The sequence below is a fragment of the Lygodium microphyllum genome, chromosome 16 (genome assembly GCF_053477565.2).
Source record: "Lygodium microphyllum isolate KBCC chromosome 16, Lygodium_microphyllum_v1.1.10, whole genome shotgun sequence".
Classification (NCBI taxonomy): Eukaryota; Viridiplantae; Streptophyta; class Polypodiopsida; order Schizaeales; family Lygodiaceae; genus Lygodium; species Lygodium microphyllum.
Genome location: NC_141150.1, coordinates 60,218,488 through 60,234,383, shown reverse-complemented (window position 1 = coordinate 60,234,383; position 15,896 = coordinate 60,218,488). Strand labels below are relative to the sequence as shown.

At 41.1% G+C, this 15,896-nt stretch overlaps 1 protein-coding gene across 1 annotated transcript; it reads left to right on the top strand.

Annotated features, from left to right (window-relative positions):
* The first annotated feature begins 6,370 nt into the window (after positions 1 to 6,370).
* LOC148022887 (uncharacterized) lies at positions 6,371 to 10,480 on the top strand. Its single transcript, XM_087695829.1, has 4 exons — positions 6,371 to 6,931; positions 7,571 to 7,757; positions 7,866 to 8,769; positions 9,041 to 10,480. The coding sequence occupies exons 3-4, from the start codon at positions 8,066 to 8,068 to the stop codon at positions 9,930 to 9,932; spliced, it is 1,596 nt and encodes a 531-aa protein (XP_087551955.1). The 5' UTR covers positions 6,371 to 6,931; positions 7,571 to 7,757; positions 7,866 to 8,065; the 3' UTR covers positions 9,933 to 10,480.
* The last annotated feature ends 5,416 nt before the right edge of the window (positions 10,481 to 15,896 follow it).

Below are 15,896 nucleotides of genomic sequence, written 5' to 3'. Positions count from 1 at the left end.
TCAAATTGCGGCTCCCCCTTTTCAATCCCCTTCTCCCAAGCCTCATCTTGGATAAATGATGTGAAATTTCCAAACCTATGTAAAGAGCAATAGGACAAATACTGTCCAAATGGTAGTATTTATAATATCTCTAAATGCCAAAATTGCACAAGAGGGAGCTCAAATCTTAATACTATCCAAATGATAGTATTTATAATATCTCTAAAGGCTAGAATTGAGCTAAGAAGGAGCTCAAATCTTACATTCTACAATAATAGAGCTTAGAAAAGTGGAGGAGATTGACATTAAACACATTAGATAAATCAAGAAATTCAATGGGACTTTATGAGCTGGAAAAGTCATTAGACCTAACAAAGGTACTTAAGCCCTTCTCCTTGAATTGATAATGATTAGGGAATTAGAGCTACCGACCATGAGGACATTGTTACCATGGTGAGGGACATTCTTGCTAACATCTATATCCATATGCAACCTTGACAAGACATTGTCTATAGATAGAATGGCTAAGTAGAGAACAATGGTGGCTCCCCCCTCATAGTTGCTCTTCTAGATTAAGATAAGATCAGATATGAACTAAGAAACACCATTGAATGAATCCCTTTAGAAAAGAAAAAGCACAATATAGATGGACTTTCCAATAATTTGTATCAAGAGCTTATGTAACTATTTACTTGCCTCTTATGAGAATTTGGAGATAATTTCTTATATTAGGCCCCTCCCCAAACATCATTCAAGAGCCCATTAAACTAATTGGCAAATGAGATGTAAAGGATTTCCTTATAATTTGAGGGCCATCACACCTAGGGTAAAGGGGCCAATAAAGTAGCGTCCTCCACAAGGAAAACACACCCCACCCAATTTGAGTGACAATTTTACAAGAAAGATGTGACTTTTTTAGCCACTTAACAATATAATATGAATTTTTTTAAATTACAAATGAGCTTAACTTAAGTCAAACAATTGAGCCATGTAAATTTTTTTATATTTTAGATTTTGTAAAACCCTAAAGCAATCCATCCTCAAGTGTCACTCTATTGGCCCCTCATTGTCCCTCTTTTATGAACCTTTCATTTGTAACTAAGGCTACTTGATAAAAATATCAAAATATCCTAATATTTTTATTTGAGCTCTATATAATATGAATAGTTTGACCGTTAAAAAACATTAATGCAACTCACTTGGAAAAATATACATATAATGGAGGATTGTTAGATGACAATCTATTGGCCCCTTTACCCATAAGACTTTGCTTAAAATTTGTTTGGCTAAAGCTCTTACTAAGAGCTACTTTGATCAACCAAATGGATGAAAAAAGATAAAAAAGGCTTTGTTAAGGTGGATTCATTTCGAATCGTACCATTGCTCTATCTAAAGGAATTGAGTATGCTCAAGATTTTGAGCAGGACTTTATCTCTTCAAACTAGACTTTGGAAAGGCCTATGGGTCAATCTCTCAACCGCTTCAACTATTGGCATTTTTTTGGAAATGTCATAGCTTAAGTTGTAATACCTAGGTCCCTTTAAATTGTTGCTTTGCTCTCTGAGAAGATCTGTCACACAAGGTTGCCCCTTGGCCCCCTCTCCTTTTCACTATTTTTGCTCATGATCTATTGTGGTTGACATAGCTTGAAATCAAACAAGGAAACTAACCATTTCCTTTTGTAGCATCAAGAATGTGTTGGTATTGCAAACAAGATGATTTGCAATTTCTAGAGTGATGAGACCTTTATTAAAGCCTTTTGAGATCATACTCCATTTGTGAGGCTTATGGATCTTTGATTAATATAAGAAAACTAGCATTAGCACCCTCCTAAATGACCCTTCACAATGGGCTTCTATGAGTGTAAACTCATTAAAGAGCCCTTTAAACTTCTAGGTATTTCTATTGAATATGACATATGATTGATGTTCATTCCACTGTTTACCCCACCATTGCTTTTGTTCCTTATTAGCTTTGTTGTGTCATCTTTAAGATTGTGGAGGGGAAGCAAGCCAATTCTTGTTGGCCATCCAAAATCTCGAGCCTTTGTCTAGAGGTTAATTGTGGCAATCCCAATATGTCTTTAGAGAATTCTCTTCATTTTTAACAGTGGTGTTTATGCAATTGATGAAAAGGTTGAGAACCTTATTCTTATTATTGCTAGCATTGCTAGATTTGGTATTTGAGAAGCTAGCCAAGTGCACTTGCCATAATCACAAACAGTAGGGGGGCCAATGGGCACCCTTCCCTGATTGCTCATTTGAGCCAAAGAGATTCATTGAGATAACTATTTATTGGTACCTTCACAATAGTATTTATAAAGGGTGTTGAGAAGTATTTAATGAAGCATTTCCCTAGTCCCACATCCAACAAGCCATGCAACACATAATCCCATTCAACACGGTTGTAAGCTTTATTGAAAACCAAGTTTTACAAAAACACAATCCTTGTTGCACTAGTTCGATCCTTCATGTAGCCCAATAATGATGTCAAGATATACAACCTTTTTGTTCCTTATGGACCCATACATCTAATAATTTGAGAGTCAACATGCCAATGCTTTGGTGTAGAACTTGTATGCTATATTAAGTCATGGTTGGATAGGATTTCACACTCTTCTTTTTTGTGCATTCACTTGGTTATGCCTTCATTGATTGTTTTTTTTTGGGGGGGGTGCAAGTGTATCCTTGTAAGTTTACCTTTGGATGCGAAGCTTTTTACTATATTCTCCCAAAGCCAAACACAATAAGATGGATCTGAAATCCTTCAAATTAGTAAGTTACTAGCATTGTCTAGCTCCATAAGTGAATCCAAAGTTGAAGTCACTAGCTAACACCATCTAGCATCAGATTACCCTTAGTGAATTCCAAAGTTTGGCCTTTGAATTGGTTGCATCCCATGAATACATAAATATGACCATTGTCTCCCGCTAGTTTGATTTGTGGTGTTTTTCATTTTTGGTTAGGGTCCTTGTTGTTGTGATTTCGACTATTTGTGAGGCAAGATGTTGTTGGATGCCTATTGTCATGTCTCCTACTCTTGTTGGATGGTTTGTGGTGTGCCATACATGCTCCTTGGTAATTACTTGTATTGTTTGAAAGGGCTTGAATAGTAACATTCACTTCATGTAGACAAATCAAGTAAGGCTTGGGGTTTCTTGGTACAACGAATTGGAAATTGTCATAAGTTGTTTTGTGTTGGAGGGATTGCATCATTTCTTACCTAATTTGAGTTGTTTCACCTTCCCTTTTTGTCTCCATCACTTTCCCTAAGGGGGTTTTTGAGCTAAAAGTCATTGATTGGTTCCTCCCAAGGTTGACATGCCCACATTATTGATAGTTGGAGATACTCGTTGTGTATGGACTAGGATGGGACTACTATCCCCTTTATTAGTAATGTTTAGTCCTTGGCCTTTAGTTCCAATTGCATCCCTTGCCATCCCAACAATTTCTTCCATTGTTCAGTTGAGAGTGTACTAGTTTATTTCCTCTTACATGTCGTCTTCTTTAAAGAATGACGCACCTTCAAAAAAGTCATCGCTAGAGTCACAAGAGACTACTTTGGGTTTTTGCATTGGATCTTTACCTTTGCCAGGATACGAATTGTTGAAATCTTCCAAATTCACTAGCAGCGATGTATATTTCTTATTCTCTTTCCCTTGAGAGGCATTTTGTTGCTTTGTAGATTGTTGCTTAAATTTCTTACCTTTGTTGTTGTTTTTTAAAACTATTTGAAAACCTTTTTGTCTTCCTCTTCTTTCGATTGTTGGTTGTGGGTGTCAATTTTTAGATTCCTTTCTTAATTCAGGGCAGTATTTTTTGAGGTGAAGCACTTAAATCATGCATCAGGAATATTTTTTATACACTAATCTAGAATTCCTCCTAGATTGTTTCTTAAATTGCTAGCCTTTGTTGTTGTTTTTTAAAACTATCTAAAAACCATTGTCTTTCTCTTCTTTCCACTGTTGGTTGTGGGTGTTGGCTTTAGCTTCGTTACTTCATTTGGGGTAGTATTTCATGAAGTGACCTTGTGTTAAGCACTTAAAGCATGCATCATGAATATCTTTATACACTAACTCTTGTTTTTTAATAGGATGACCTTTGGTGTTTTTTATGAGGGTGAATTCATTAAGCTCCCTTGGCTAAGATTAACCTTTACCAGAATTTGTGGGTGCTATTGGGATTTGATGTTGATATAAGGTCTTTGCCCTAATACATCGCCTACTAGGGAAGCCATGGTGTAAAGAAAGGGACATTATTGACTAGGTAGATTAGGGAACTCTATCCATATGGGGACTTTTCTCAACATGTTGAGGGTCATTTCTTGTGTTTTAAAGACATTAATGAAGTAGTTATTTAGTGGAAACTACCCTACCACTTAAGTGGTGCCAATTATATTTCTCTAAGCTCTAAGCATCTCAATCAATAGTTGGGAAATATGGCATAACCCAAATAGGCCTCTTGATCATGATCGATTAACTTAGCGTTTCAAACCTTTATCAAGGAGGAGAATCAAGAACATATGTTTGTCTTCCTTGGGATATGTTGTGCTAATGGAACATTAGGGGCTCCCTATTGTCTAGCGGGTCATTGACAAATGGAAACTTTTTGAGTTGCATACATCTCTTGCCCAGTTTATTGGATGGTGGGGTGGGCGGTGCATGGTGTAACAAGGATGGGGGTTTGGAACAATGGCCAATTGGGGGGACCATTTTGACCTAGGGCTTGGAGGCCAATTGAAGAACCTTGGAACAATGGGTTGCCTTGCATGGTTGGGAAATCATCGTCGTTAGTAGGGGATTTGTCATCATATTCGAGACATTTTGCATATTGGAGTCATAGGCAAGCATACCTTCTTGTCGGGAGACATGCGTGGATGGAGCAAATGGTGCAATAGAGCCAAACTGAATGGGAACTGGGCATCCTTCTTGAACTGTGGTTGGATGGGGCTTTGTACAATTGAGAGAGATGGTATAGGGAAGGGATCACCTCTTACATGTGAGAAGGCCTGGACATTATGCATGAGAGAGTTTTGTCCTCTACATGGGAGGGATCACCTCCTACATGGGAGGGAGCACTGTGTCACTCTCACAAGGAGATCTGTCCCCTAGAGTGTTGGGATCAATGCTTGAGAACTATATGTGCATTTAGAAGTGACATATGCACCATCCATGTGTAAAGCGATATTTTGTGTGAAAAGTGGCAACCCTTGCATGATGTGACACGAGTGTGAAAAGGATCAAATCACTTTTTGGGTTTAAAAGGGGTTACAAATTCATGCAAGGAACCATATCTCAATGGATAGGTGCCTAGCATGCCAATGAGGACTCTATGAGTTTGAATTCTAGGTATATGTTGGAGGGGGTTATTGAGGGGCCATGGGTCGCACAATTCTAGGGGGAGGGAGGGGGTTGTGCAACATAGGTCACTGCTTTTGTGTGGGTTATAAGATGTCTCGAGATGGTCTTGGGGTTTTTCACCCCATCACTTTGGGGGGACAAATCTCCATGTGGATAGTGATGAGGGAGGGAGCACCTCCCTTTGAATTCACATGATGGGATGGGGCCTATGGAAGTGTAGTGGTAGCTTCCATGTCCATGTGTGGCATTGCAAGAGTTGTTGCTTGTGCAAGTTTATTTAGGTTGATGAAATTGTGCAAGAGCCCACAGAAGACTCTCTTTATTAACCTCTTGTTAAATGATAGATGGTATAGTCACTAGGTGTTCTTAGGGTTTGCTACAATGGACAGCCCATAGCACAGGTGGTGTCTCTAAGGCTAGTTATAACCAAATGGCAGATGCCCAATCCTTGCCCAAAGTGTGGGCATGCAATGTTTAAAACGTGGCGCAGGCATGGACACAAAACCTTTACACACTAAAAGGACACATTTTGCAAAAAAATAAAAATTATTACAATTTAAATTTATATTATTAGTTACAAATACAAAAAGCGCACCCTTATCCATCATGTTACAAACTGGACGGGGGAGACTCCTCATCCAAAAGTAGGCGTCTGCCATTTGGTGTGTAACCAGCCTAATATCAAGGGGGGACTCCGGCTTTCATGTGGGCAATCTTTGGTTGCTGGGACTGGGAAGCATGCCACAAATGCAAATGCATGATTGATGGAATAGAGTCCCATAGAAACTCATGTAGGTACAAAGCGCTCGAAGTGTCGGAGCAAGCGAGCACTAAATGTTGTGTACTTAAAGGGTCCTCCCATTAAGTGCAGGCCCAAAGGTGGGCCCGAGAATCACCTTGGGCCCCGCCCATCCACACACCCCCCGGGCCCCCCCCCCTCTCCCTCCACTCTTCCCAACGGTTCCATTGTCCTGGACCTCTCTCTCTCTCTCACTACCAAACTCTATGACACATAAAGATCTCTCTCTCTCTCTCTCTCTCACTCTCTTTGTGATAGCTGTTCTTCCCTGTCCTCGACAGTTTTCCATCCTTTTCTCTCCTCATGACCTGAGCAGCTGTCTCTCTTCCGCTGCCTCTGACTTGTCTCTCTCCCATCTGAACCTTTTGTCTGCCATCATAAGCCCCCAATGTGCATGCCTTTTAGCCATCTCTCTGACTCATCAAATACTAATAGCGTGCTTGTTGGTGGCGTTCATTTTCCCTCCCTTTCCTCTCCCTCTGTGCGGTTCTTGAGGCTCTGGGCAGGCAACAGGGCTAAATGGAACCGAAGAAGCATGGCATTCTGAGCCGATAGGAAAGCATGTCAGGGAACACCCCTTTCCGAGGTTCAAGTAGCGAGTATCAATGTCCAACTTGGGCTGTGGATTCTGGTGAAGCTACACTCTTCTCCTAGGCATTAGTGGCCTGAGGCTAGGTTGATTCTGATGGGATAGAGAAGCAGGACACTTGATGCAGAGCTCTACACTGTTTGTTTCGAAAGAAAAGACTTCACAGTTGGGGTTCTTCCAAATTTGACAGTGTTCAATGACTCAGGTGCAGACTCGTACCCTCTGGGCCTGTGTTTTATGCAGAAATTTGGTCTCAATTGGGTCACTGCAGCCGAGCACAAGAAGTTCTTGACATTCTCTCATGTGGGGAAATGGTTTCTTTTCCCTTGTTTTTCCTTACAGCGTTCACATCATGTGCTTCTGCTTGGGAGGCACTGCATATCTAGCTAGGTGCGGCTGGGGGCAGAGGGCTACCGGCCCCCTTCCGCACCGAGCTAGCTTTGCGATACATCCCTTGCAGTAGCTCATGATGTTGTCCCACTCAACAATGTGGGAGTCATAGTGGGAATTTGTTTAAGTTTAAGATTTCTTATGGACGTTTAGCTCCCACTTTTGTTTCTCACACATGGGAGCTTTTCTGCGTGTTGGGGCAATTTAAATTGCATTTTTCTGGGTCACGCCGCCGTTGGCAATTTGTCTCTGGTCGGTTTGAGTGCTTTTACAATTCACTATTTGCTTGTCATGCTCAGGGGTCATCTCAAGTTCACTTTTCTTCCTCTTGTCAATTATGCTACAGGATCTGCATTTAGTGTTCGCTTCCTGATACTGGTTTCTGATCTGTCCGTTGGATAAAGAAGTTCAACTTGGTGTATAATTGGCTGATGTTCTGTTTTTGACACTTCAGGTAATGTGAAGATTGAAGAATCTCTTGAGCCCTGCAAGTACCTAGACCTAAGCTGAGACATGAAATACCTTGACGCAACTGCACATTTTCAATGGCACCCATGTGCTTTTCACACTTGACCTTCATAGATGTAGGATGAGCAAAGTCCAGCAGGAACAGTTTGGGGCTACGTCTGAGATTGGAATGGGTTAGTGGCTCTTTCTTTCTCTGTTTAGCCAGCATATTTCTCGCATTGGGACTTGTTTTTTCTCTGGCATACTGAGTCTGAACCCATATAATGTCTGTTTTGTTGCAGAGTGAATACTCTTTGCTTGATACTGAATCCGGATCAGTAAAGTGCCAAAGAAGGAGAGAAACGGTGTGCATTCAAAGTTGCAGTGCCAAAGAAAGAGAGAGAGTGTGTGCACTCAAAGTTGCATTTGTGGCAGCTTAAGTTGTTCTATTCTGAAGAAAAGTGTCAAAAAAACACCATATCAAGTCTTAAACTACCTAGACATGGAAGTTTTTTCGGCTTTTGGAGGATCCCACAGTGATGAAGAGGATTGGAGGCCTTCTAAGCTTGACTGGCTAAGCCCCAGAGCTTCGTTCTCTGGTGAAAATGAAAATGTGCTCCAGAAGGTCTCCCCAGAGAAGCGCAAACGGGAGTTTCCTCTAGAGGATGATGACTCCTTTGAGTTTGCTAACTTCTTGGGCACAGATCTTGCCTCTGAGAATCAGATGCTGCCTGCAGATGAGCTCTTCTCAAATGGCAAGGTTCGTCCATTACACAGGGCCTCACAAACTGTTGGTGAGTGGACAGAATTGCAGCAGGTGCGGCGTGAGTTGCAACGAACTAGGCAAGAGCTGATGCTCTCCATTGGCAAGGATGAATTGGAAGATGACTTCGAGACAATGCCATGGACTCTCAGAAGTATCAAGGAAAACCCTCGTTGCGTATCGATGACAATTGAGGACTCTCGGCAGTCAGCTCGCAGAACTTGCATGAGCCTAACCAATTCTCGATGCTCTTCACCATCCAGGACATATTCTCTTCCACCCACTACCCCACCTTCTCCTAAAGCTTCCTCAAAGAATTCCATGAAATTCAAAGGTTTCTTCAAGCTCAAGAAACAACATGCTCCAGCCACTAAAGAGGCTGCGCCATCATTGTCTGCTGATGTTGGGAGAGAGAGTACAAGCTCTTCTAGCTCCAGCTCAAGGTCAGGGCCAATTTTGTTCCTTCTTCAAGAATGGCAGTGGGCCTTTTGTTGCACTCATGATGTGATATAAATAGAAGGTTCTGAAAATCCAAAATATGAGTTCAGAATTATGGAGTTTCTTTGACTTCTAGCTCTTCAGTTGGATTTCTTAATTACCTTAATTTTTACTCTTATTCACTGGCAAAATGTATATGATGCTGCCTGAGCATTCAGGCATTTGATTTCAAAGATGGAACTACTGGTATTGATATTTTTTTGTTGGGGTCTTCAGGTTGACCATCACATCCAAATCCTTTTGGCCCTTTTCAAGGAGCAACTCAGCGGGTGAAAGTAAGAGCACTCCCAGAGTCTCTCCCACACCCCGGCGAAGTAATTCTGCTGGAGAGAGCAAGACTACCAGCTCCTCTTTATTACCTTCTAGAGCAACTGAAGCCAAGACAAGTAGTTCCATCATAACATCTGCTGGTAAAATTCAGCAGCTTCAATCTCTTCCCCAAGTAAAGAAGGGGTTACCCCCTCTACCGAATGTCACTGCCAAAAGAAGCAACCTCTTCTTGGTGCATGCCAGTTGTGGTGCTGATGCTGCGGCACTCTCTCCACAACCAACTCCATTGTCCATGCCATGTTCTTCTACCTCTATACCTGGACCATCCTGGAAGCCTGCTGATGTTACAGGACGTAAAGCACTCACTGGGCAATCAGAGAGTGCTAAGAGATCAGAGGGTGACAACCAAGCCAGGTCTGATGTTCCTTCTGCAGCTCGGAAAAGCAGGGGATCTGCCAGTCCTGCAAGGCCAGCAAGACGGCTCTCTAACAGCACGCCTTCTCTAAATTTTGCAAGAGGCAGTCCAGGTAGGCGGGGAGGTGTCTGGATTAGTCCTGGAAGAGGTCATGGGAATAGATGTGCACCGAGAGCTTCAGATAGAAATAATCTTGGCTCCAAAAATGTTGTACGGCCAAAGGAAATGCTGACCAGAGAGAGCAAAGGTGTTGTGGTTACTCCAGTGCTAAATGTACCTGTGCGTATAACTCCCTCACTCAGAGGAACCAAGGGATCAACTAAGTCCAAGATTTTTGGCTTGGGAAACATTTTTGTCAAGAGAGAGAAGGTGGCCAGAGCCTACACTGTGCTTGCTACCCCTGACAGCCAAAGTGGAGGATAGATGTACTATTGACGGAATTGTTTGGCTGTGTTTTTGTTGGAGAGTCTTGTAAACAGGATAGTCATCCTAATGTGGGACAGCATGGAGATTCTCATGGGCAATGCTGACTTCTTAGGACAATCGCTGCCTTATACTGCCTGGGATGTGACACTGCCATCAGCCATACGGGCATTACAGGCCTTGGCATATGAGAATGCATGATATACAGCCTTCGAGACTTCACAGGTCTTAGTGTGTCCAAAAGAAATCACAATACACACTGATACAGCTACAACTTCAGCTGTTCTTGCTTGATTGGATGGAAGTTGGACAACCATGGCTGACACTTTGGAGAGTGGGATTATGGACGAACTCATCGTGAACCTGTGGGCTGCCATTCCTGTTCAGCCTTGATGCTTCCATGTATTCAGATTCTTTCTTGGGCGGACTCCAGGCATTGACAGTGTCCAGTTGTATATTCTGATCTATTGAAGAGTGGCTGTATGATGAACATTCAAACCTAAGGAACAGATGAATCTCGCGACCGTTCTCTGTGCTTCATTGTTATTGAGGAAGGGCGGTGTCTCAGTCTCCCCTTTTGTAGGAGTTAGCCTAGTCTGTGCAGAACATGTTGGTGATCTTTTTTTTTGGGCCTGTAGATAATGCAAATTAAGCTGCTAATGCTAGCCTTCTCAAAGCACCATATTATTGGTTGATGCAATCAGTGGGAAACTGCCTCTTATTTTGTGTGTACCATGTGCATGCATTCATGTGTTTATGGGTGTAATGTGGAATGTGTCATTTCTTAGTGTAAAGGCACCTTGAGGTTTTACCGTATGAATTCTAAGGTGCAGGCTTCATCTTTTGAAGGGTTGCAAGGTGAACCATCTTCAAGTTCATATAGAAAGGGCCCACCCAACTCCCTTTCTATCCTTGATGGAAAGGTTTGGTTTTTAGAATCTTCTTAGTGTAAGGTACCTTGTGGTTTCTAAGGTGCTGGTTTCACCTTTTGAAGGGGCTGCAAGGTGTACTACCTTCACATTCATTGAAGCCTACCGAAGGTCCCTTTCTTATCCTTGATGGAAGGTTTGGTTTTTAGAATTTCCTAACTGCGAAGGGTTTTGTCATTTATCACTAAGTCAGATATCCGTTGGGCGCGATGCTTTCCTTTGGCTTCTCATAGCATCAATCTGCATACAGTGTAGTCCTTCGGCCAATGGTCCTACTTTGTTGGTAAAAATTGGGCAAACAATAGGTGTACTTGCTTCAAAATGTATTCTCACATTGAACTCCCAAATTTAGATGAGCATAGATGGTCTGGAACAAGTCTTTCTGACTGGCTTCTTGCAAAAGACCAAAAGAGAGATGATTTGTTCTTCTAGTCCCTTTTGTGTAGTTGAAAGTAGAGGAGAGGGATAAGAACATTGACATCTGTACTAGTGAACTTTGAAGAGGGATGAGAACATTGACATGTGTACTAGTGAACTTTGTAGAGAGAGGTATGAGAACATTGACATGTGTACTAGTGATGAGAACATTGACATATGTGTACCTCAGGCAACTTGCTATTATTCAATTGCTGTGTATATCTAGTGCACAAAGTGGCTGAGAAAAAGTAGAGAGGGATGGGAAACATTGACATGTGTACTAGTAAACTTTGGAACTTGATGTTGTTCAATTGCCTTATATAAGAGCGTACATCAACCACTGGCACACCCCCCTACTCCCAATCTGAACTAACTAAACTACATGAGATATCCTTGGGACTAAAAGAAACATCATGCTTGTAAGGGCTATTACACAAAATTTACTTATATATAGCCTCCTTGTGACAATGAAATGTACTATTGAGCTTTACACATTGATAGAACTCAATTTTACTTTTATCCATCAATCATTCTGATAGCAAACTAGTATTTCACAACTTGCGTTGTTGTGTCAAACAATTTGAGGTATTTGTAGGTAGGCAAGCCACAAAACTTTCAAACCTTCCCAAGTAGCTTGAAAGCCACCTTGCAGACCTGATACTTCTTTCTTAACATATTGAATATAACTAACTAGTCTGACCTTATACATGTGAACAGCTCATTTAGTGTCCATTTCCTCTTCTTTTTCATGTGAACTTTGTTCTTGTTTTCCCATATATGGACCATTGTGATTGCCCTTTATTACATTCTAGATTTATTATGTCTCATCATCTGAACTACCTTGCAGCCCAAAGAGCATTGTTTTCATCTTGATGCCATCATTCAACTTAGCATCCTTTACCAAACCTTTTATAATCTTCTACAACACCATTATCTCAATGCATGACTAGAAGGAAGGCTTTATAGATTCCTTTTGAAAAAGACACAAAGGGCAACATGCAGCAAGTACCAACATGCATCCAATTTTGCAACCTATCTTTAGTGGGCAACTTCATAGCCACAATTTTCCAAAGAAACAACTTGAGTTTCTTGCTTGGTGTGGCCTTGCATACTTTGACTAGTCTTCTTTAGTGTGCATCCATAATGTTATAAGGGAATATAGCTTTCCATTTATTGTGAACTTTGATAGGTCTTTCTAGTCTCTTCTCTGTGAAGTCCCTTCTTTTGCCATTGTGATTAACTAGGGATCTCCACACCTTTGTGGGTCCTACTTTATCATTAGAAGGCTACGGCTACTCTTATTTTGTAGCACTTGTCTCATCCACTCCTCTTTGTGCTAACAAATCAGATATCTTCTTTTAATCATTTTTGGATTCATTAAATTTGCATCATCGACCATATGTCTTTCCACCCGAGTATCCCTAACTCAGCAAGTTTCTTTGACTTATTTGCATTAGTATAGATACATGGGTTTCCCATCTTCAAATGCATGAGGGAAAGTCCACACACAGTATCAAAGCACCACACCTTTTCGAGGTCCCTCCTCATTTGAGAAGAGTTTCCTTCAACATCTCTCTCCATGAGGAGGGACCTTTCGAGGTCCCTCCTCATTTGAGAAGAGTTTCCTTCAACATCTCTCTCCATGACAAATAAAGTTCTTGATGGTTTCATATCCTTGAAAAGAGACATTTGCATTTGATGCTAGAAGCTTATCTTTCCAATCCAAATATCCAATTTCTTTCCTTCAATTCTTGTTGACTTGATAGCTGACCTTGCAACTATAGCCCATGGATCCTTGCATTCAAGTCTTAGCATTGATTTAAATGCTAACATATTAACTTTCTTAGACAACTTTTTAAGCTTGAGACAAACATTATTGATGCCTTTAGTCACAGTGTCCCAAGAGATGGCATGCCAACATGCTTGAGATCCATAAGACCATAGGAAATTCTTCATCAACCTATCAACCCTTGTACATTGCGTCTTGCTAAAAGGAGTTACTATTGCAACAAAGGTGATAGCAAGAAGTAACATATTGTCAACCACTAAAAGCCTTCTTGCAATCTAGCTATCATTTGTTCCAACTTTCCTAGCAACCAATTCATCTTTTGCCCTGTAGTGATAGCCAAGCCAAATGGAGCTCCAAGATACCTAAACACTTCTCTAGTTTTGACCATCCTACATTTGGGTTCAAGAATCCAATCTAGAGTTTCTCCTAACCTAATGAATATCACTTTAGTTTTGGGCTTTTTGATATTGCACTAGATTCCTACGAGTATTGGTCATATACGCCCAACAAGCTCATTACATTTTGCTTCTCAGTCTTCACTATGTTTACATTATCGTCAACAAACAGTTGTGCAACCATCTGAGTCCCATTGGGGAGAGGCAAACCCTAAATTGTCCCCTTCTCAACTCTATAATGTAAGGCTCTTCACTAAGGATTTATAGCCATTGCAAATAACAAAGGAGCTAGAGGACAGCCCTATCTCACAAGATATGTGCAAATCAAATGCATGTGAGATAAACCCATTTACACCTACTTTTGCTAATGCAATGCATTTGAGAACGTCTCTACCATTTGACAACATCTATCTCCTAGCCTCATTTTTTCTAGCACTGCTAGGAGAAAGTCCCACCTAAGCCTATCATAGGCTTAATCAAGATTCATATTTATAAAAAAAAATCCCCTTCTATCTCTGTAGCATGCTCCATAGCAACCATAACATTTCGTCTTATGTTTTTCTTCCCCAAACAAAACCATATTGTCCCTTGTGAAGCAAGAGAAATTTCAACCTCAAAGCAATGGCCTTTGCCATGATTTTATAAGTGACATTTAAGATGGTCAAAGGCCTCCATTGAGATGATTTTATTTTATCAACCCTTTAGGTAGAAGCTTAATCTTGCCTTGGTTGACTAAAGCTGGAATTGTTCTCCTCATACATGCATCGGAAAATTTAGTTATGTCATTTCCAGATGTGAACCATAATTCTATGTAAACCCTAATAGGCAATCCATCTGGGCCTGGTGATTTGCTCGGTTTCATTTTCATGACCACAAACTACAATTCTTCACTAGAAAAAGGCCTAGCCAACATCAGAGCCAAGTCCTCCCCTATCACCTTATTCACTAGCCCTAAGAAGTCTTACAACTTTCCTTTATAGTTAGGTTCCTCCCTAGGCTTAGCTCCCACAATACTAGATAAGTGTTTGACAAACACTTTGGCAATGGGAACATTATGTGTGCTGATGACCTTCCTCATCATCAATCATTCCAATGTGTTCTCTACACTATTTTTGCTAAAGTGACCTGAAGAATACTAGGGAAGGAGCATCCTTCTCTATGTAATAATCTTCTCTAAGCTGGGTTTGAATAGGTTCAACCCTCTTCAAAATCCTCCATTTTCAAGAACTCCTCTACATGTTGGAGTAGCAAGGCTACATATTGATCAGATGGGCATTCCCTTTTGATTTTGAAGAGCTTGGCTCTAAATTTCAGTGCCTCATCAAATTGTTTCCTTCTTCTTCTAGCTTGCATATGGCCATGAATTTTTTCCTCTTTTATGATCTCCTTAACTACCAATTCTGCTCTAGCCCATACTAAGTGCATCTCTTTCACAAATCTTTTATTATCTAGAAAATATGTATTGAACATGAACTGAGAAGGCCCTTCCCTATGTCCTTGGGGTATATCAAGTTTGAATATCACCTGAACTAGACTATGGTTTGAGCCTACCATATTAGGCAAGCTTCTCAAAGTTGCTAACCACCATCCTCCCCTATTGGCATAAGCTCTATCTCATTTAGTAGCTCTCCGTGTCTCCCCTTTATGTCTATTATGCCAAGTAAATGCTAAGGCTTCCTTTTCACCATTGATATAAGCTATGCTAGTAAGCTCATGAACACAACGGAAGTCGGACCAACTTTCTCTCTCTACCCAATCATAGTACAACTACTATTTGACTTGTCAGTTGTCAAGATTGTGGGAGAGAAGGAAGGAGTCTCACTTATAGCTTTCTTGCTTGCACAATGGGGGAATACACACAGAGGTGGAGGCTGAAAACAATTTTCCTCTTCTTAGTTGTGTAAGCCAAAAGAACTCAAGTACAAAGAAATAGAAGGATCCTATGTATGGGTCTCAAAACCAAACTCAACTAACTAAGGTGGCATACTAACTGAGCCACGAACTAGAGTAGATAAGGATAGCTATTATGTAGCTATTATTCATGGGCGGTGTACCAACCGCGTCTGCACAACTGACAAGTCGGTGACATAAATACACAACGGTTACCCTGGCGTATCACGAGTGGAGCTCGATATCTCAACACTCCCCCTCGAGCTCAATCCCAATTCCTGTACACCAAGCAGGTCTCTGAACTTGCGCAGCTTCTCTGCGCCCAATGCCTTCGTAAATATGTCAGCTACCTGATCCTCTGTGCTGACATAAACTAGATCAATAAGACCTAGTAAAACCCTCTCCCGCACATAGTGATAATGCACCTCAATGTGCTTTGTTCTAGCATGATAGACTGGGTTATTTGCCAAGTGTATACTACTCATGTTGTCACAATAAATGACAACTGGCCCATTTGTAGACTGATGCATATCATAAAGTAGCT